The sequence below is a fragment of the Podarcis vaucheri genome (assembly GCF_965113315.1).
Source record: "Podarcis vaucheri genome assembly, chromosome: 1".
NCBI lineage: Eukaryota > Metazoa > Chordata > Lepidosauria > Squamata > Lacertidae > Podarcis > Podarcis vaucheri.
The window spans coordinates 35,907,996-35,929,553 of record NC_138759.1 but is presented as its reverse complement, the minus strand read 5'-3'; the positions used below and the strand labels follow the sequence as shown (position 1 = coordinate 35,929,553).

Genomic DNA, 21,558 nt, shown 5'->3' with positions numbered 1-21,558 from the left:
TGCTTTTGTGTACATTCATTTGAAGATTTCTATTGACACATTTAATATTACTTAGTGGTTCAGTCTCCCAGCTACAAATGAACTAAGCCTTTTAACTTGTACATATCAATTATATTTTTCTTGTTCTTTTAATAACCTTAAGCACATAAAAAAGCCCAGATAGAATGACTCGATAATTCTTGACAGTAAAAACACACTTCACAAGTTTTGCTATCATGCTGTGGAATAACTCTACAATGTCAAGTAGCACACAATTAGTAAAACTGTAGGGGGAAAAAAGGAGTGTTTTGATCCTGAGGAATTTTGATCCTAATCATATCGAAATTTCAATGCTCTTGTAGTGCTTAATATCTTCAATCATAAAAGAAATCAAACTGATTCCAATGTCAGCCTTTTGCATTTTGTGGCTGCTGTGAAATGCTAAAATATACAAATGAATGTCACTGTTGTACAAGTTTATGATAATCACTAAAGCAAAAGAGATTGATTTTAAATTAATGTGATGGTATGTCTTGGGTTTAGATGATTTTTGTGTGAGCTAACTTAGAAGTCAGACCAACAATGGAGAGAGAATTTATCTTGCAGCATAAGCATTGGCAAGAGTAGCTAACTGCGGTGACTGGTCAGCCGGAGTATCTACCGCGTAGACAGACACTGACCTTTTGATGCAAAATGTGATATTATTGCAGTTGAAATGAAAGGGGGGAAAACACACACACACACACACAACACAGAATGGCACATCAGTCGACAAAAGATTCTCAAAACCCATGCCTGCACAAGACCTTTTGTTGCCTGAAGTGGACCTAAATGGTGCCTCTTCCTACTAGGGATAACACTTAGTCTTCTTATTCAAACATAATGTGGCACTGCTTAAAATTAGTGTTGTGCTGAAAATTTCTCCCTCTTTCTTTTCACACCAACCCTTTTCACCAACTAATGAGAAAAGAAATTGCATGTGACAATTGTTAAAGGGGGGAGAATATTTTAGTGTAATTCCCATGGATGGGGTCCAGGATTTTTGTTGCACTTTCACTTTTTGAGGTGGCTGAGGGGTGTTTAATTTCTTACAATTCACCTCACCAGTGATCTGCGCTCTGTACTCTTCCATTTCCACACATCTATTAAAGTCCAAGGGAGGAGAATGTGAGGTAACTCCTCTCAAGGGCCCTTTCCATGTCAGGAAGTGCTGGCACCCAGGGAGGCTGCAGAATGCTGGAGAAATGTTTGCTAGAAAAAAACTCTCTCTCTCTCTCTCTCTCTCTCTCTCTCTCACACACACACACACACACACACACACACGTACTACCCTTGACCACCTCACAGTGATAAGGTAAATGCAAAAACCCTCAGCCCCAGAAATGCTAAAGAAATTAAAAAGTGACCTGAGAATAAGGCAGAAAAACAGGGGAAGAAAACTTTTGAGAAGTTGAAGAACAGATTTCAGCATAGCACTGCTTGAGAAAAGAGTTATAGTTGAATGTAAACACCAAAATATATTGCAGCAAAAGGGCATATTGTCAACCACACAATTCTTCTCCTTCATTGAACACTACATTGAACTAAGAGAACTCCGGGAAGCTTGTCTCCTGGTTTCTGCTCAATTTAACTTAAAGTCCATCTGATCTCTTTGGAGTCTGCTTACGCAGAATGGTTTGAGGGGAAAAGAAATGGAAGGATGCCTGGAGCAAGTGGCTCAAAAAGGGGGGGGGGGAGGTGATCACTTTCGCTTTGTCCACTTGGCAAAGCCTCAAATATTTCTCTGATACTGTTCTGTCCCTTCCCAGTCAGCAGCACCTCTGTCCAGAATGCCAGGATTCATGTTAGCGTTCAGCGCTGCCAAGTCTCCCCAGAGAAGGTGCAGAGGGAGCAGGGCCCCCAATAGAATACTACTCTGCCAATTATCCTATGGATCCAGACATCCTTGCCCTGGGACTGGAGCTCTTCACACCAGCTGCCCAGGTTCCTGGTCAGCTCTGAGGTCCTCCTTCATCTTCCTCAGGGCAACAGGCTCAGATAAGACAAGCCAGGCAGGACCTCAGAGCTCCTGTCTTGTGGGTGGCACCATAAATCATTGGCCCCCTCTCCTGGGTCAGTCCCCTGGCCCCCTGCCTCTGTCACAGACTCCTCAGAGCTTTGCTAGTCCCTGACATCTATTCTACCATTGTGCAAGCACTTGCAGGTGCATTATTAACTACAGTGGTGCCTCGCAAGATGAAATTAATCCGTTCCGCGAGTCTCTTCGTCTTGCGGTTTTTTTGTCTTGCGAAGCACGGCTATTAGCGGCTATTAATGGCTTAGCGGCTTTAAGAAAAAGGAAACAAACTCGCAAGAACTTGCAAGACGTTTCGTCTTGTGAAGCAAGCCCATAGGGAAATTCGTCTTGCGAAGCGACTCAAAAAACAGAAAACCCTTTCGTCTAGCGAGTTTTTCGTCTTGCGGGGCACCACTGTAGTGGTCATTGATTTCCCTTCTCCTTGCTGTTCTTTGGAGCCAACCCATTTGTAAGAAAAGAGATAGCTCAACAGAGGTTTCGTAGGGAGTTATCATTCACACAAAGTTTGGTTGTTACCCTGCACGAAACTTGCACTATTTCAGAAATTATTATAATAGTATCATTATTATTACATTTACATCCTACCTTGCCTTCAAGGAGCTCCAGGTAGCATAAATTGTTATGCCTGTGAGGTAAATTATACAGAGAAACAGTCACTAACCCTAAGTCACCCAGTGAGGTTCGTGCCTGAGAGGATTTGAACCCTGGTCTCCCAAGATCTTAGTCCAGTACTCTTAACCGCTACACCATACTGGCTCTCCATGGTGATGGAGAATGCTTCTCCGAAATTATCTCATCCCTAAGTAAGGCCACAATCACATTTATGAACAGCTTCCGTAATGTAGATAAAACTGCATTCAGGGACCAGAAGCTATTGTATGTTTCCTATGCATCTCTCCAGTCGGGTTTTTTTTTTGGTTTTTTTTGGAGAAAGGAGATGATGTGTAGGTGGTCTCTCTGGATCCTGAGCTCATAATTCATTTAGGTATCAAGCATAACAGAAGTTTGCTAAATATTGTGTGGGCATGTTTTTTTATTATAAAAAATCAATTAGCAGTTGCCTACTATTCAAAACATCTAGCTCACTAATTATGAAATCTGTAGAAAAGATAAACATCAAAGGCTCCGTTGATTCTGGGAGCTGTTATATTTTAAAAATACTGTATCTGTTTCAAACAAATAAGGCACTTAATGTACTCTTTCTGTCTGTGATGCTATTTCCCCCATGGGTTTTGAAAATGACCTTCCTGTAAGCATCAAGGACTATAACTTTTCAGATAGAGAAACTTGTTCTTGTTTTAAGTCAGTGCCAGGTATATCCCCCTATAGTGCACAGTTTTCAAAAGCAGAAGAAAAAGTAATCCAGAATTTTTCTTTAAAAGAAGAAGAAGAAGCACTACTCTGTTTCCAGAATGAAGTTACCCTGTCAGCTTGCCTTGGGCCTTAGGTGGAGAAGAGGAGATTAAAGAGTCAGTATTCCTTTTCATGTTTCATCTGCCAGTTTTGTGAATGTAAAAAGAGAACTGGTATTTACAGCTAGGTATCCAATTGTGATGCTTTTCCGCCTCCTGATAAATTAACAATATTTTCATAGCAGGACAAATTGAATATCAATGTTCCCTACGCTCATTGATAAGGTTATTTTTGCGGAAAGAATAAATAGCACAGATTCAGCCTCCAAATTTCCTCCACTATAATGGGGCTTTGTGAAGGCAGCGAGGATGTGAAGGCTTCACTGTAAGCTGATCTCATCATTTCCTATTTACTCTATACTTACCTGAATACACAATATACTGTAGCTTTTAAATGCATTTGTACCCTAGTGAAATGTCCTATTGTAAGCTGTTTCACTTTAAAAGACTGCTTTTGATATGAGATTTCTTCATCTCCTCTTCAAACTGAATTAAACTATTTCCTTCCTATAAAACACAACTCGCTCTTTAGAAAGCTTTTGGCTTTGATTTCTCAGAAGAGCCTTACAGGAAGAAACCATGTTCTTTTTTTTATAATAAAAAAACACGCATTTCTGGGAACAAACTTGTACTGACCTGTTTTGTTTTACTCACAAAATTAGATGCCTGGGAAGAACGTGAATTTCTTCTGCTGTAATTTCACTGCATGCAAAATTCCAAAACAAAGCTAGCACCCCTTTGCTAGAAGTGGTGTGCAGTCCTTTGCAGTATATTTGCCCCAAGATAAATCAGTCTGTAGATTTTGTACTCCCTTCATAAAGCACTTCTTATGCAGTGTGCATTTTGCATGCTAACAAAATAAGTGATAACATTGTAAATGGATTCAACAAAATCTTGCAACCAGTTTTTAGCAAACATAAATGTATAGATAATGCAAAGGTCTCTTCCAAGAGAACGTCTGCTCTTGGTTGGTAATTGTCTTTGATTAAATTGGCTTCATTTGGCATCAACTTTGGAAACATGATTTTGTTGCTGTTTTGGTCATCCCATTGTCTACAGTGACACTCACTGGTGGCATCCCTATAGCAAAAATTGTTATAAAGTAAAAGACATACTCCAGAACCCTAAATTGCTTTAGCCATGATGGCCTCTTCTTCTCTCCCCCACATACATTTAAATCCCCTTAATATAACTGTTGGTTTACATAGCTATGAAAAGAGGAATGAGCACCAGCTTTGTAAAAATACAGAGCTGGCCACATCTATGTAACTTCAGTGATGCCCGAAACAAAATGGTTTTCTAAAATAAAACTTCACATGTGTTCCAGTACCTATCCCACACCATGTCTGTTTTCCTAATGGTAACAAACATGCATTTCAAAGGGAAGCTATGAGAATTAATGGTTTAATCCTATGAATGTCTACAATGGGACTTAGCTCAAAATAAGTATGTGCAGGATTGCAGCCTTCATTATTAATTGCAAGGGAGGCAGCATTTATGAAGTTCAAAGCTATGTATTTGAAGGAGGTGCACTCTTGCTGCTTCCTAAAACTCCAAGGTCCTTGTTTTCTCAAATGCGCACACAATCACTTGATTATTTCATCAACAGTTGATCAGAATCCTGAACTGCTGAACTATTTTGCTGAACGGAGATATTCTAAGACATTAAAACCTGTAGGGAAGCCTTTCCTCCAATTTTTTTCTTCCCAAACCTCAATCAGAACAATTACAAACTCAGAAGAATTTGCATTAAATTGCTGTTTCAACACGGATGCAGCCGTGGTTTGACAGAAAAGCTTTACAGTAGGTAGTTAGTATTGTGCCACCTTTTTGCTTAGCCATGCAGTTTAACCATTCCGTGAATGAGAATTGCTCCTCAGACATGAATACAAAAAAGCAAAAGAGCCTTTTGATTAGATATAAATGCAGAAATCTGGTCAACTTATAGCTTGTTTACAAAACACTATAACCCAAATTGCAAATGTTTGCTGCTTCTACAAAATAGAACAGACTGAACTTGCTGTCAATTTATTGTAATGTCAAAACACTTTGTCAAAAAGTTTTTCGAGTCAAAATAAAATGCATATACAAGTTTGCCAGTTCGTTGGCTCTCTCTCGTTATATGAAGAGGAATCAAATTTTGCGGTGCATGCATCAGGGCAAGCATTCAGGTTACTAGGCAGAACAATTCCCCCTCTCTTCCTCCTGCATGCTGTTCTGGGGGTTCATCTGACCCAGTTGGACCAATTTGGGGGTCCAGAGGGGGAAGCAAGGGGCAATCCCTATTGTACAAGCGGACATCCTTGTGTGAGCTTCTGCTGACAGGGCTTATTAATTGAATCCCACCCATGGAAAATATGTGATCACACCTTCCATTAATAAAGTTGTTAACCTGCCTGTAGGTGGGCTGGGTCAGTGAACCCCCAAGCAGGGGAAAGGATAGGACTGGACAAGGGTCCCTACAAATGGGTGGGACACCTAAGGTACCCAGAAAAACCCAGCTTTTTAATAACACAACTTCATCAGGTGGGATAGATGAATGCAAGAATTGGTATCTGGCTAAGGCAGCAAGACATTCTGAAGTGTCGGCCATGGCATGCGTCAGGCAGCAAAAGGTCTTGGGCCAGCACTCACCCCCAAAATGCTGCCTACTATATAGGGAACAATTCTTACTTTGAAAGGCTGTCTCTCTTAAAGACAGGGGCCACTAGATCAGAGAGCAGGGGGCTTGAAGTTGCCCATTGACCGTTAGCTAGTATGTGGACAGCAGAGTGAGCAAGCACTTGGTCACAGTCTTCCCCAATATGGTGAGACATTGTCAAGAGCCCTGTAGTGCTGTTGGGATCGGGTTTGGATTGGCAGGTTCTGAAGCAGCAGGAGGAGGAAGAAATGGGGAGTGGTCCTGAATGGTTAGAGGGTTGGAGGAGGAGGACCTCCCCTTTCCACCCTGACTTCAGCTGCTTCAGAAGGGGGGGGGAAGGGTAAGAAGAGGTGTTGGAGAAAATTAGAAGAGATAAATACATAGAATTAAATAAGTGGGAATAGACATGAAGGGAGTAAAAGCAGAGAGCTGCTATATAGGAAGAAGACATGAAGCAAGGAGGGAAGATGAAAGAAACAGTTTGGGGAATAAAGCTAACTGTGAAAGAACAGGATCAAAAATAACAGGAATTGAGGAAAAATACTTTGAGGGGCATGGGGGGGGGGGACCAGATCCAGGCACTGCTGGAGGAAACCAATTTTCTAGATCCATTTCAGTTAAGGTTTAGGCCTGGTTTTGGCACAGAAACTTTTTTGGTCGCCCTATATGATGACCTCTGTCAGGAGAGAGACAGGGAAAATGTGTCCCTGTTAATTCCCCTTGACCTCTCACTGGCTTTTGATACCATGCTCTCCTCCTGGAGCAGCTGTCTGAGTTGGCGGGTGGCACTGCTTTGCAGTGGTTCCGGTCCTACTTGGATGGTCATTTCCTGAGGGTGATGCTTGGGGAGTCCTCTTTGACCCCATGGATCCATCAATGTGGGATTCCTCAGGGTTCGGTTTTATCCTCCATGCTCAACATGGACATGAAACCAGTGAGTGGCATCATCCAGAGTTTTGGAGTATGTTGCCAGCAATATGCTGGTGCCACACAGCTCTACTTCTCCTTTACATCTGCAGATGTGGCAGTGGATGTGCTGGGCTGTTGTCTTGCCTCAGTAATGGACTGGGTGAGAGCCACAAAACTGAAACTCAATCCAGATAAGACCAAGGCACTGTGCCTCTGCTCTTTTTGACCTATAAAGCCTTAAATGGCTCAAGACCACAATACCTCAAGGACCACCTGTCTCCATATGAACCAGCCTGGACCCTGCAATCATCATCTGAGGCTGCTCTTCGTGTGCCTCCGCTACAAGAGATATGGAGGGTGGCAACACAAGAATGGGCATTTTCTGTGGTGGCTCCCCATTTGTGGAATTCTCTCCCCAGGGAGGCTCGCCTGGCACCTTTGTTACATGTCTTTAAGTGCCAGACAAAAACATTGCTCTTCTCCAGGTCTTTGGCTAATTAATCCATCTATGGCCCTTTCAACTCTGTGTGGGGAGGGTATTGGTTTGCTAGTTACTATGCTATGTATTTTTGTGTTTTTATAAACTGCCCTGTGATCTTCAGGTGAAAGGCGGTATAAAATAAAATAATAATAATAATAATAATAATACCCATCTCCACTTACAGCCTCTGGTGAAGCAAATTATGGTGGACTTAGGTCATCGGCCCTTGAAAACCCATGCTACAGTGGGGAAGGTTCCATTTCATCTTAAAGAGTTTTTGGGAAGGAACTGGTGTTGTGTTAAATTTGGAAGTGCAGAGGCTCATCATGACAGTGTCTATAGCCATGCAAGAAGGCCGTCTTGATCTATTACTGTGTGTGTGTGTGTGTGTGTGTGTGTGTGTGTGTGCGCGCGCACACACACACACACACACACACACACCAAAGACCAACAGTATATAGCAAAACGCCTGATGTATTAAGAACAGACGGGATGCTATCCTTTACATAGCTTCCTGGAAGTAAGTTCCATTGCGCTCAGTAGTGCTTACTTCTGACTGCAAACGCCTGGAGATTTGACAAAGATCTTCAGCCAGCTGAATTGCAACCTTTAGCTTTTAATAAGAAATGCAAACAGTCTTTCAAAGGGGTTGTTGCCATTGAAGCTGAAATTGGTATAGGAACCCCATCCAACAAAAGAAACATCTAGTCTCTGCTTAATTATTTTCCTCATTTTCTGACTTCCTCTATCTGTCACAAACAAAATTATTCATTTGCAGAGCAAGGAGTGATGTTTCAGCCCCCAAATGCTATTGGGAGTGCTGCTTGTGTGCCTTGAACTCAGGTGATGAACACTGCTTGCTGTATATCGTGCCTGAACCCAAGACAAGACCTGGCTGTAGTTTTGCAAGTGAGATGGAGAGTAATAGGGACTGGACAGCTGCCACTGCAGCAGCTTAGCTTGAACCCAAGTACTTCCTGGTTTTAGCAGCGGGCAGCTAAAACACCAGCTTGTGGGGGGCTGAGTCTAGAAGTAACAGCCACAACCCATTTTGCTGGAGGTAAAGAGCCTGAACAGAGGGGGTGTAATGGGAGGTGCTCCTAGAACCAGCTGGGAAACATGGGATCCTGTGTGAAAAGGGAGCATAAAAAATAGAAAAACCTCATTCCCTTTGCCTTCCTCTTCTTCTCTACGAAAATAAAACCGCAGTTCCACACTTGTCTAGATTTTGATGCTGATACAAATCTAGCCTCACATGAACATGCCCAGGTTTTGGTGCTGATAAACACAGGTTGTTTTGATACCGTTTTCTTGATTTGAAGGTACATCTAATTTTAAAGATGCAGTCCCAGTTCCGAGTTTGAAGTTTAACAGGTTTAAATACAATTCCTACTCAAAGTGACTTCTTTTACCCGTCTTTTCTTACCCTCCCCCCACCCCCAAAAAATCAAAATGTACTTCATGAAACTATTGTATATGAAGCACTTATTAGCCATAATTAAATGGACAATATGAATTTACTACGTCTTTAGGACTCTGGCTTGTTCTGGTTTAGAGCAAGATGATTAATGCAAATACATATTACTTGAGATAACCATTTAGCAGCTAATTTAGCCAAATTTATTACAGCAGTTAGAGGTTTTTCATTTTAGCAGACGGAGACAAGGACATGCCAAAAGCAGAGATGTATGTGAATGCACACTGCCCTCTAGCGTGCAAGACTTTGCCAGATTAAGAACAAATGCAGACGAGAGGAAGAAATACGAGCTGAAGTCCTAAGAACCGCAAACTTGTTCTTTAAATCCATGCCAAACACACACTACCTCATTCCAGCGGGTGATGTATAGCTTTCTCCCCTTTCATGGAGACAAACGTATCTAGCTACATAGCCCGTTTTCACTTGGCAAGGTGCCGGTCTGAAGCACATCTGAACATCTGTATGTATATTTAAGCATTTTTAAGCACAGTGATTGTTTTCACTTGTCCTTCCGTTTCTGGACCAATTTCAGACACCGTGCAGAGACTTTTGGCTTTAACACGCTCAATTTTTCGACTCCCTTAGGCCACAGTTCCTTCCACAGCTCTTTGGTGGATTTATTTTGCTCTGGTATTAAGCAAAGTCTCAGCAGACATTCCCCCTGCTGACCATTGGAGATTTGGTTCATCTGAGGACTGTAAATTCTGTTTGACAAGATCAAAAGAAACAGATGTGTAAGTTCAGTAGTTGATATCGCCTGCAATGAAGAGGAATGATCAAAGAACTAGGGTACCGTATCTTCCCAAACCTTTCAAATAGCCAGAATCTCAAAGAGGTTTACCCAGGAGCTATGAATAAATCACATAGAAATTTAACTTTTTTTAAAACACACACACACAATTTGATGTTGAGTGCATTGGAAATGTCCACACAGGATTCTTTGCTCAATGAGTTCGTGGAGATTTGTACTCCTTTTTGCTGCTCCTCACTTACGTGAGCTGCCAAAAGCAGATTAAAATCGCAGTACGGATGGAGGCGAACCTTTGCTTCTCTGTCAGGTCTCTAGGAAATGGCTGGATTTATTTGTCATTCTAATGCTTTTTATTAAATGTAGCAGGACAAAGGCCTCCCCTCTCCCTGTATATGTGTTGTGCTCCCTTTGTGGGGAAGATTCTCCTTTAAGTGCAATGCTAGCGGCATTTCTTTGCTCCTTTTGTTTCCCTCAATCCAGTGCTCAACAAGGGTCAGTGTGTAACGAAGTACTACCGCTGGATGCAGAAGAATGGGGGGTATATTTGGATACAGTCGAGTGCCACCATCGCGATCAATGCCAAGAATGCAAATGAGAAGAACGTCATCTGGGTCAATTACCTTCTGAGGTATAGCTTTCTGTCAGTTCCGTTATCTGCATTTTTGTTGTCACTGCATGAGTCATGTTGAATGGGCAATGTCAAAGAATAGAAGGAAGTGAATGTTCAGAAGCGGTGTCTACTGATCGTAATAGAAAGATGTTCATAGGGTTGCTCGATTCTGGACATCTCTCAAATTCCCATCTTGCCTTTGCTTACTAATGGCTTTATTACAGAGCCTGATTCACAGCCAGCCCTTGCTAGCATGCTATCTTTGCCTGTCATAGAATTCTGGACAATAGCTTATTATTGTATGATTTTCCTAACATATTTTTAGCTTATGTCCCCGTCAGGTCATTTTTGTTCACTTGTAGCTTCAGAAGACCTACTTACTATAGGCATTTTTGGAGTTCAGAAGCACTGGGAGTATGGGTGAAATGCTCAGATTGTAAGCCCTATAAATTGTATATAGGAAAACACCGGGCATGCTTTTCCAGGAGAATTCTAAAGTTGGCGGTACCTGCCTCAGCTGAGTTCTTGGTAGATGGCAAAGAATGTAAAGAGTTCCATTTTACACAGGGTCTTCCCTTCCCAACCTCAGTTCTGTTATCTGTAAGATGGAAACAATAATGACCATTCAGATGTCGAGTTGTGGGACCAATGGAATTAGACTTGTAAAGTAGCTTGCACAGTAACACCCCAGTTCTAAGCATTTGTTTTCAAAAGTCCTGTTGATTGCAAGAAGGCTGCTTAGGAATGGAGCTTTAAATAGAGATACACACATGGGGGGGGGGACATGTGGAATTGTTGAGGGTGACAAACAGGTCATTTGTTGCCGCTTTCAATCGCTTTGGAGGAAGGCTAGTTAATTTCATCGCTGGAGCAATGGATGGGAAAGGGACTGCAACAGCCATGCTGATTATAGGAGACAGGAAAGAAAAGCCAAGTGAATAACCAGAAGTGGGTGCCCTACCATGGCACTGCTGCCCATCATCTGAAATCCCTTTAAGCTTTTCTTAAGTAGAGCTGACTCTTGGCGTCATTGCAGGAGTGGGAGACTTGCTCAGCATGAGCCAATGTTAAAAGTTCATAAATACAGGCTTGCTTTTGCTTTCTAGCAACCTCCATATTTTTATTTGTTTATATGAAAGATCTGTGGCCACCACCAGCTCTTTCAGAGGCTCTCAAATGCAAGCTTTAGGAGTGGTTGTTGTTGGCTATTTGCAGTATGGTAGCGCTGCAGAGAGCTTGCTGGGGAGACCATGCATTAAAAAGGGACTCAAAAAGTACTTAAACAAGGTTTTAATTACAAAAACAAAAACTGCTTATACACTAAATACATCAACAAACATGACCCAACCACCAACCCATCCCCCAGGGTAATGGGAGAGCTAGGTGCTGCTACTTATATACTACACCCAATTGCCAACACAGCTTAATCAATACAACTCAGCAGCACCTGCTATGTTTCACAGCTGTAAAGTTCTGGTCCTTGCTCTGGCCCCTTAAAGACATACACATCGGGTGGAACAGTGATGAACCTTTACATTTAAAGAAACCATTCAACAGTTGTAAGTGATTGGAAGCTCTAATGCTACATAAACTTAGTTGGTTCTCTTTGTATGCTTCATTCCGTCTTCAGCTACCCTGGCATTGAATTTTAAATAGTACAGTTTTTGAGCTGATTCACACGTTTTAATCAGCCACTGATATTCTTCAGAGCAATGTTGTTGTTGTTGTTGCTGCTGCTGCTGCTATTGCTGTATTTATATGCTGCCCATCTCCCTGGGTTGCCCCAGCTACTGTGGGCGGCATCCTTACCTAGAGGCAAGCATCTCTACCAGAGTTATGCAAAAGTAGAGGTGGAATCATCGTAAGATGTCAAAAAAGATTTGAAGGGGGTAACAAACTCTGCACTTCAAAGATGGGAATGACAGAAAATATTTTTGTAGAGACGTCAGCACAATTTGGCTGCTTGGTTAACCACAAATGTTCTGGTACTGATACCTGAGCAGTAGCAGACATTCAGGGTAGAAATATTGATGGTAACATTTGAAAGAAGTTTCCATAAAACTTCTGCTGTGAAGAACTGGAAGGAGATAACATGTGTTTGCATGTTTGCTTTGCCGTGCTGTTTATTTGCATGTTTTGCCCCAGAGATTTGAGGAAAAGCAGAGGCGATCAAGCTCCAAGTCATAAATTTGTGTTTATATTTGCCATCTCTTATTCTTTAGCAACCAAGAATATAAGGACACTCCAATGGATATTGCACAGCTCCCTCATCTGCCAGAGAAAACCTCAGAGTCCTCTGAGACCTCCGATTCTGAATCAGATTCAAAGGACAACTCAGGTAACATAAGCATTCAGATTTTTTTGTTGCCTTGCATCTTAAAACAGTCTCTGGCAGGGAGGTGGGGAGTTGGTTTTGCTTTTTAACTTCACAGCATCAAAAAAGGAAAGTTAGGAATTATAGTCACAGACTTATCAGTTGATCTTGCAGTTCTCATGCTACATCGCTGCCTAATGGTACTTTTGAAAGGTAACAAAATATATCCTAAAAATATAAATTCAGAGTACTCATGCTTCTTTGAAATATCCACAATCTGTATGACTTCTATGCATCCAGCATTATTTATTTAATAAAAAAACATTTATATACTGCCAGCTCGTATAACATGGTGTGACGAACCACAATGCATACAAGGCCAATAAAGGATAAAACACTAGAAAAACAATTCAAAATAATCGTTCAAATGCCTGGCTAATCAAGAAAGTTTAGGCAGGATAAAAAAGTGTCCAAGATATGCCTGCAAGTATTTAATAGAGAGTACCCTATTTGTTTGAGAGTTTGGAATACAATTATAGTTCTTAACTTCCAGTGTTGATTTGTTTCTTTTTTATATATCAGTAGAGTTTGGGGGTATTTGGGTTTGTTTAGACCTGAACTGAAACTTATCAGAAGAAATTTTAAGGGAAGAAAATTGTTGAGAATTAACATTTAAGGTGCCCTACACCACCCTACCCCCCACCCCTCATCTCAAAGGATCATTTTGCTGAATGCTGTCCGTCGTTTTTTGGTGGCAGTCACAATTCCACACAGACCTGCCACCCGGCAGTGCCCTGGAACATCACTAGGTCTGGAGCATAGCAGCAAGGTGAAGAACAGCCCAATAAAGCCCAACAAATTTCCAGGATGTACAGAATGCTGAGGTGTCAGCTGAGAGGAGAAGGAAAGCGGAGGTGAAATTAGGAAGAAGAGGGAACTGGCCTGCTCTAGCACAGGGGTCAGCAACCTTTTTCAGCCGTGGGCTGTTCCACCGTCCCTCAGACCATGTGGTGGGTCAGACTACAGTGGTGCCTCGCAAGACGAAATTAATCCGTTCCGCGAGTCTCCTCGTCTTGCGGTTTTTTCGTCTTGCGAAACACGGCTATTAGCGGCTTAGCGGCTATTAACGGCTTAGCGGCTTAGCGGCTATTAGCGGCTTTAAGAAAAAGGAAACAAACTCGCAAGAACTCGCAAGACGTTTCGTCTTGCGAAGCAAGCCCATAGGGAAATTCGTCCTGCGGAACAACTCAAAAAACGGAAAACTCTTTCGTCTTGCGCATTTTTCGTCTTGCGAGGCATTCATCTTGCGAGGTACCACTGTATATTTAGGGAAAAAATTGGAACAAATTCCTATGCCCCACAAATAACCCAGAGATGCATTTTAAATAAAAGCGCACATTCTACTCATGTAAAAACACCAGATAGGCCCCACAAATAACCCAGAGATGCATTTTAAACAAAAGGACACATTCTACTCATGTAAAAACATGCTGATTCCTGGACCGTCCACGGGCCGGATTGAGAAGGCAATTGGGCCACATCCGGCCCCCGGGCCTTAGGTTGCCTATCCATGCTCTAGCACTTAGCAGCTTGTAGTCAGCATCCTGGAAGAAAAGACTGGGGCTAAGGGCCACACATGCCATGAAGTTAACCCCCCCCCCCGTTCCTGCACTATGTTTCAGGGGGAAGGAAAGGGAAAAGAACATATTCCACACACACACACACACACACACACACACACACTATAAAGCAAGGACAGGAAGACAGGAACCTGTTTCAGTCTGGGAGCTGCATTCTCTTCTGGGCAATCTTCCAGGGGCCCCCAGGTGCTGAATTACACCCAGCACTGGGGGCGGGGGGGGGGCTGACATGTGACGTCACTCGGATTGTACATTGCATGTGACGTCAGGCCGTGCTCCTCTTCCAACACAGTGCAGCCAGGCTGTGCAGGGTCGGGAGTGACTTCCTGTCAGCCTCCTCAAGATTTGGGGGAGGGGGGACCCTTCCCACCAAGCACTGGGGGGCTATAAAAGCCTCCACACCATGGAAATGGCGCCCCTGCATGGGCCACATTCCAGTGGTGGCCAGGGCCAGAGAATAAAGTGAGCAGAGCAACAGAAGTAACTTTCACCTTTGTGCAGTAGGGGCAGGCAGGAGGGATTGGAAGCTCCAGCCCAGCCTAAAGTAAATGCTTCCATCCCACAGAGCTACCACTGCCCCTCAGAGAGGAGAAGCCCAATTTCCAAGAGTCAAAAATAGGCTTGGAGAAACTTCTGCTCTTGCCACTATCTGCATAGCCTTGTCCTCTCTCAGTCACAACAAAGTATCACCGAATTTTACATATGTGATATGGACACTGTGCCATTTGAAGTATGTTCTCGTTTCGTCTATGTGACATAAAGGTACCCCACTTCCACTCACAGTCCGGAGGGAGATGAAGGGCAGCCAAATCCCTCTCAGCTTGATACTTGCTGTGGTTTCACACATGAAAGGAAATGCATTGTGCCAGATGCTGTTGCCAGAGAAATTACCGGTAATAATATCTCACTGGCAACTAGGCCTCTAAGTGGGCTTTAAATCTTGCCTTCTTGTTCTTAATGGTGTTTCTGTGCTTTTCTTTCCATTCTTCAGAGGACAATGAGAATTCAAAGTCGGATGAAAAAGGAAACCAGTCGGAAAACAGCGAAGACCCCGAGTCAGATAGGAAGAAGTCTGGGAACCAGTCAGATAATGAAATGAACTGTAACGATGATGGCAACAGCTCCAGCAACCAGGACAGCAGAGACAGCGATGACAGCTTTGAAAATTCTGACTTTGAGAATCAAAAGGCCCCGGAGGATAATTTTGGCACTCTTGGTTCTATGCAGATTAAGGTGGAACGCTACGTGGAGAGCGAATCGGACTTGCGGTTGCAGAACTGTGAATCGTTGACCTCAGACAGTGCCAAGGACTCGGACAGCGCAGGAGAAGTCAATGCCCAGTCTTCCAGCAAACATCAAAAGAGGAAGAAGAGGAGGAAAAAGCAGAAAGGAGGCAGCATGACCCGCAGAAGGCTGTCTAGCACCTCAAGCCCCAACGGACTTGACTCCGCATTGGTGGACCAGCCCCAGCTGCTCTCATCGCCAAACAGTGCCTCAGTGCTCAAAATCAAAACGGAGATCTCGGAACCTATCAATTTTGATAACGATAGCAGCATTTGGAATTACCCGCCCAACAGGGAAATCTCAAGGAACGAATCTCCCTACAGTATGACCAAGCCCCCCAACTCAGAGCACTTCCCTTCCCCCCAAGCCAGCAGTAGTTTACATGTCTCCATTCCAGACTCTGTCCTCACCCCGCCAGGAACTGAAAATACTGCCAGCCGCAAATCTCAGTTCAGCACCTCATCCACTTCCGCCTTGGCTCCCGTATCCTCTGACCCTTTGTCACCACCTCTGTCCGCCTCTCCACGGGACAAGCATCCTGGAGGCCCCAGCACTTCCAACTCTTTGTTGTACACTGGGGACCTGGAAGCCCTCCAGAGGTTGCAAGCAGGCAATGTGGTGCTTCCTTTGGTTCACAGGGTAACTGGAACCCTTGCCGCCACCAGCACGGCTGCTCAGAGGGTCTATACCACTGGCACTATTCGGTATGCTCCAGCTGAAGTTACTTTAGCCATGCAGGGCAATCTCCTCCCCAACACCCACGCTGTTAACTTTGTGGACGTTAACAGCCCCAGCTTTGGCCTGGATCCTAAAACGCCGATGGAAATGCTCTACCACCACGTTCACCGACTCAATATGTCAGGACCGTTTGGAAGTGCTGTGAGCGCGGCCAGTCTGACCCAAATGCCTGCAGGGAATGTGTTCACAACTGCCGAAGGACTTTTCTCCACTCTTCCGTTTCCTGTGTACAGCAACGGCATTCATGCCACACAGACACTGGAGCGGAAGGAGGATTGAAATATGACCACATACTGTGTTCAGTGTTAAACTCTGAGGCATAGACTATATTTTAATTTAGACCTTTAATTCTAGCACTTTGAATTTGAGCAGGTCAGCTTATTCTCTCAATATGATGGTCCCCATTTCACCCCCCCTTTCTCTTTAACTTGACTTATTCTTTCATGTAAAAGATATTTTTTTATTTTTGCCTTCAGAGAGCTGAAGTACCAGTTGCCTGCCATTTTGTCTTCTTCCGAGATGTGTATTTTTTTCTTCCTTTGCATCTTTATTAAGATGCCTTTAATATGTGTATTGCCTCTGCCATAGAATACTCAGTGATGTGGTAAAGAGATTTTAAAGTGACAACCATTGGGTTTACTTCAACATGATCTTGATGTGATCAAGATTAAAAGAAACAAGCATAAAACAATGTGCCCTGTTTGACTAAGTCAAATGAAAAGGGGTTTTTTTGGTTCCTAATTCCTTTAAAAAAAATAGGGGATAGTATTTTAGAATTTTATGCAGAGTTTAATTCACTTTTTATGGTTAAGATTTTCTTACTTGCACATACAATAATTTGGGTTCTTAAAAAAGTTAATTTCTGGCCTGTGATTAGAATATTAAGATGGACTAAATGTTAATTACAGAAACGTTAACTTCATTTCTAAAACCATGGTGCTATCATTTATTAATCTGTAATGTCTTCACACAATACGCAGCTTGTGGGCTGGGTTTTTTGAAAGGAATGTCTTCTGTACTAGTCTATAGTCAGGTGCTGCAGTCTCCTTGGTTAGTTAAGACAAAAGCCCTCATTAACATTTGCTGCAGGACTTAATTTTTTTACCTCCAAACTAACAAGCATAGCCTCATATTAAATTTAAATGGATCTGGAAGCCTTTTCTTTTTTTGGTAAATGCATGTTAAATGAACAAGAAAACTCAAAACTGGTGTGAGGATCAGTGTTTGGTTGTTTTTTTATTTATAGGTTTTTACTGTTTTGCTTTACTTTATTTTATTTCTTTCTCAGTGTAACTGAGGCTAATTTTACAACTCCCAAATAACACTTCAGAGTAAGAGGGGAAATATATATATATATTTAACATGTTTTTTATTTTTTCATTTAATGTTATAGAGGGAAGGTTGTATTTTATTTTTAAGTTTTGATCATTGGTTTGTCTTTTGTAATCCCCCTCCTTCTAGTGTCGAAGCCAATATGTTTTAAAGAATGGGTTAATAAGCTTGAAATAGATAACTGCAACTAAAAACTGCACATTAAGTATAAAAAAAACAAAAGAAAAAGAAATCTCCTATTTTGTCTTTGTTGCCAGAAATCAATGTAGTGTCAAACACTCCAAATGACTGTCAAGTATAAATTCTTCTTCCACGCCCATCTTTGGCAGCTGTTTGTTAAGGCATCTAATAACAGATGTGAGAACTGTAATGTGTACAATGTGTAAGTGTCCTTGGCTGTCAGTCCCATTGCAGTTTCAATGTGTGTTACTATATGCAGTATATACTAAGCTAATGTAGTTGTTTTGTCCTTTGTCTTCTCTGTGCTTTATCTCTAGTCTGGAGTGGTTAAAGTCCCATTCCTACAGTCCTAGTGAACCAGTGATTCTTGGGGGTTAGTGGTTTTTGTGTGGTGGCCTTCCTCTGTAATGTCACCTTATGCTGCTTCCACTGTCTGTATACCTTTTCATTTCTGCTGTTGCTTTGCTGTTGTGTATTCTCAGACCTCTCTCTCTCTCTGTGTCTTCCTTCCTTCACCTTTTCTCCCCTGTTTCTTCCTCTTTCTCTTCTTCTCTTTTCCCATTCTCAGAGATAAAAGACTCTTAACTAGCTCAAGGTTAATGGAGCCATTCCCCCCCCCACAGAGGAATTCTGGGTATGTCTTACTCTTACAGTGTGCATCGCACAATGCACTAAAGGGTGATACTTATATATATTAAGCAAAGTGATGCCATATAGCCTCAGTTGTTAACATTTCCAGAGTCCCTTGTGCTCTAACTGTAAGTAGAGGGTGCATTTCTTTGGTTTTCTCCCAGGTAGGTTGATGGAGTAATATACAGAGAGCAATTTCAAGTGAGATAGAAAATTCTGGCAAAGGTCAACAGACGTTGTTAAAAAAGGGAACCTGAGCTTAGGATTGTCATATACATATATATATATATTTACATATATGTGCAATGTTAATGTAATTTGAACTCAGCTGGTCTCTACATTTTGGATAACATACGTGTTGTTGAACCAATTTCTAGTACAGTTGCTATAGAATCTGAGGGGCAGGTCTGAGGGAGAGTGGAAAGGAATAATGTCCCAAAGGGGCATTTTGGATGTCACAAATTTTGATAATGGGCTTTTAAAGAGTTAGATTTGAAGGATGTTTAAGTAGATTTCAAGGCCAAGGGAAGCTGATTTGGGCTTTCCCTTGGAAGCTCTACTCTAGCTATTGAACAATCAAAGGAGTGCACCTATCAGCTACAAAGAACAGCTAGACAGCTGTTGTTGTTTTAATTTTATTTTTGAATAAATGTTTCTGTGTTGTGTCAAAATGATTTCTGGTGATTTAAACTAACAGATAATCACAGCTGCTGTCTAAATCCATAGTGTTTAAAATTACAAAATGGAAAAAAAAAACCTTCATTACCTGTGAAGACTGTGTCTGTGTTTTTAACTATTTCTTGTACAAATATATGAAATCTTTTATGAGGAGACTGGTGCCAAGTAGCTGAATAAAGGGGAAAGGGATTCTGTTCGTATAAATCTTAGCAGTGTTACCAACTCTACAATATATAAAAAAAATTAAAATGTTAAAAAATGACAGCTATGGTACATTTATTTTGTGTTAAGCTAACCGAATCTAACTTCTTGAGTGCCTGGCTTATTCGAAACACTTTTTTCATTGATCATTGATAATGCTGCAAATCAGAAATGTACATACTTCATTTACAACAGGGTTCTTTTTATACTTTTGTAGATTCTCATACATGTCATACATGGTTGTCTTTATGTAACTTAATTTTTTTTCATCCTGCAGGTGCCATTTTCATAATAAACTTCTCTTGGATTTGTTACTATCTGGCATCATTTCTTTTACATATGATCATCCTGATTAATTAATGCTGGTAGTATTTGTTTGAGCAGGGTACCTTGTTTGCTAATTTTTATTAAAAAAGCTAAAACCTATTTAAAAAAAGAGGGCATAACTAGATTATTCTTAAAGCTTACAAGCTATTCAAAGAAGCTACGTAGATGCAGGCTCACAATGCTAATCCAAATACTACACCAAACATGCCGCCATCTTAAATTCTCAGCAACCCCAACTCATTCTCATACTGAGCATTTTATGCACATTATCAAAGCTGACTAATAGACCGGAAATGTTAACAGTTATATAAGGTGTGACTTTATTTAATGATTACACACCAGAAGAGGGCAGCTCACATACATTAATCACATAAAATGCACTTTATATTTTCATTTATTATACTCAACATTGTTATAACCAAACTCTTCCGTCACTCATGTTCTATCTAGGTTCTTGATTTTTCTAACAACCTTCTTCCTCCAGAGTGGAAAAACAACTAAGTCATTGGTTTTCATGTATGTTTATTGGCCAGGCTTTCTGGCAAGCAAACTGAGGGCAGAAGAGTTTGCCAGCACACAAAACACAGGCCTTGACTTCAGATTTAAGTCATGTGGGATAGGCTTCAACACGCAATGGAATGGTTTACTTTTAACAGATGAACAATACATGCTTGATGGTTTTGTGACAGTAGCAGGAAGGTGATAAGCCCCAGAGTTAATACAGGACATTGATGCTGACAGAATGGGATTCTCCTGCTTCTCTTCTGTTTCACTGAAATTCCACAATATGGGCAATCTCATCTGCACATTTCTTTGCACAACCTTCTCTCCAGCACAACAAAACAAGTGTTATGACTGGTGCTGGTTCATGGCCAAAAAAAGAGAGCTTTGTTTTGGTATAATAGAACACATGGGGGAGGAGAACTAGTAGGATAATATTGTAGCATTTTTGTATTTTTAAATTGAAAATTATTACATTTTTATCCATCTCTCAGGGCAGTATGCTTTATCCCGCTCCTTTCTGATCCTCACAACAACCCTATGAGATAAGTTGGTTTGATAGATGCTGGCTGCTCCAAAGTCACTGAGAGCCAGTGTGGTGTAGTGGTTAAGAGCGGTAGTCTTGTAATCTGGGGAACCGGGTTCGCGTCTCCGCTCCTCCACCTGCAGCTGCTGGGTGACCTTGGGCCAGTCAGACTTCTGTGAAGTCTCTCAGCCCCACTCACCTCACAGAGTGTTTGTTGTGGGGGAGGAAGGGAAAGGAGAATGTTAGCCGCTTTGAGACTCCTGAAGGGGAGTGAAAGGCGGGATATCAAATCCAAACTCTTCTTCTTCTTCTTCTTCATTAACTGGGTTGAGTGAACTTCCACAGTGGGCTCATTGCACTAATTATGCATATGTCTGAACCTGCTGATCAGGGATTCCCACTTTGCATACCTGTTGTTTTAACAACCCTAAACAAGTTAGTATCATAAGCAAACGTGCCCACCTCATTGCTCACCCCTAACTCTAGTTCGTTCATGAACAAGTTCAAGATTCCAGTTTCCACTTTCTATATCTCTATATCCAGAAAACTGTCCATTTATTCTACTCTCTACTTCCTATTTCCTGCTACTTAATTCCTGGTCCATAAGAGACTACCTTGCTTCTGATCCATGACTTATTTGGGAGCCTTCGGTGAGGTACCTTTTTGAAAGTCCAAGTACACTAGGTCAGCTGGATCACCTCTATCCAAATGCTTGTTGACACTCTCCGGGAACTCTTAACAGGTTTGTGAGACAGGACTTGCCCTGGCAGAAGCCATGCTGGCTCTACTTCAGCAATACTTGCTCTTCTGTATTGAACTAACAGGCCTGTAATTTCAAAAATTTCTCCTGGTTCCTTTTTATTTATTTAT

The 21,558-nt window shown here is 41.9% G+C and overlaps 1 protein-coding gene across 12 annotated transcripts in view; it reads left to right on the top strand.

The window, feature by feature from the left end:
• Positions 1 to 19,651, top strand: part of NPAS3 (neuronal PAS domain protein 3) — a 652,478-nt gene extending 632,827 nt beyond the window's left edge. For all 12 annotated transcript variants that reach the window (XM_082213453.1, XM_082213452.1, XM_082213448.1 and 9 more), the window contains 3 exons: positions 10,208 to 10,355; positions 12,560 to 12,675; positions 15,283 to 19,651. In XM_082213453.1, coding sequence (XP_082069579.1) covers positions 10,208 to 10,355; positions 12,560 to 12,675; positions 15,283 to 16,592 — 1,574 coding nt within the window. In that variant the 3' untranslated portion in view covers positions 16,593 to 19,651. The remainder of the gene's footprint in view (positions 1 to 10,207; positions 10,356 to 12,559; positions 12,676 to 15,282) is intronic.
• Positions 19,652 to 21,558: the final 1,907 nt, after the last annotated feature.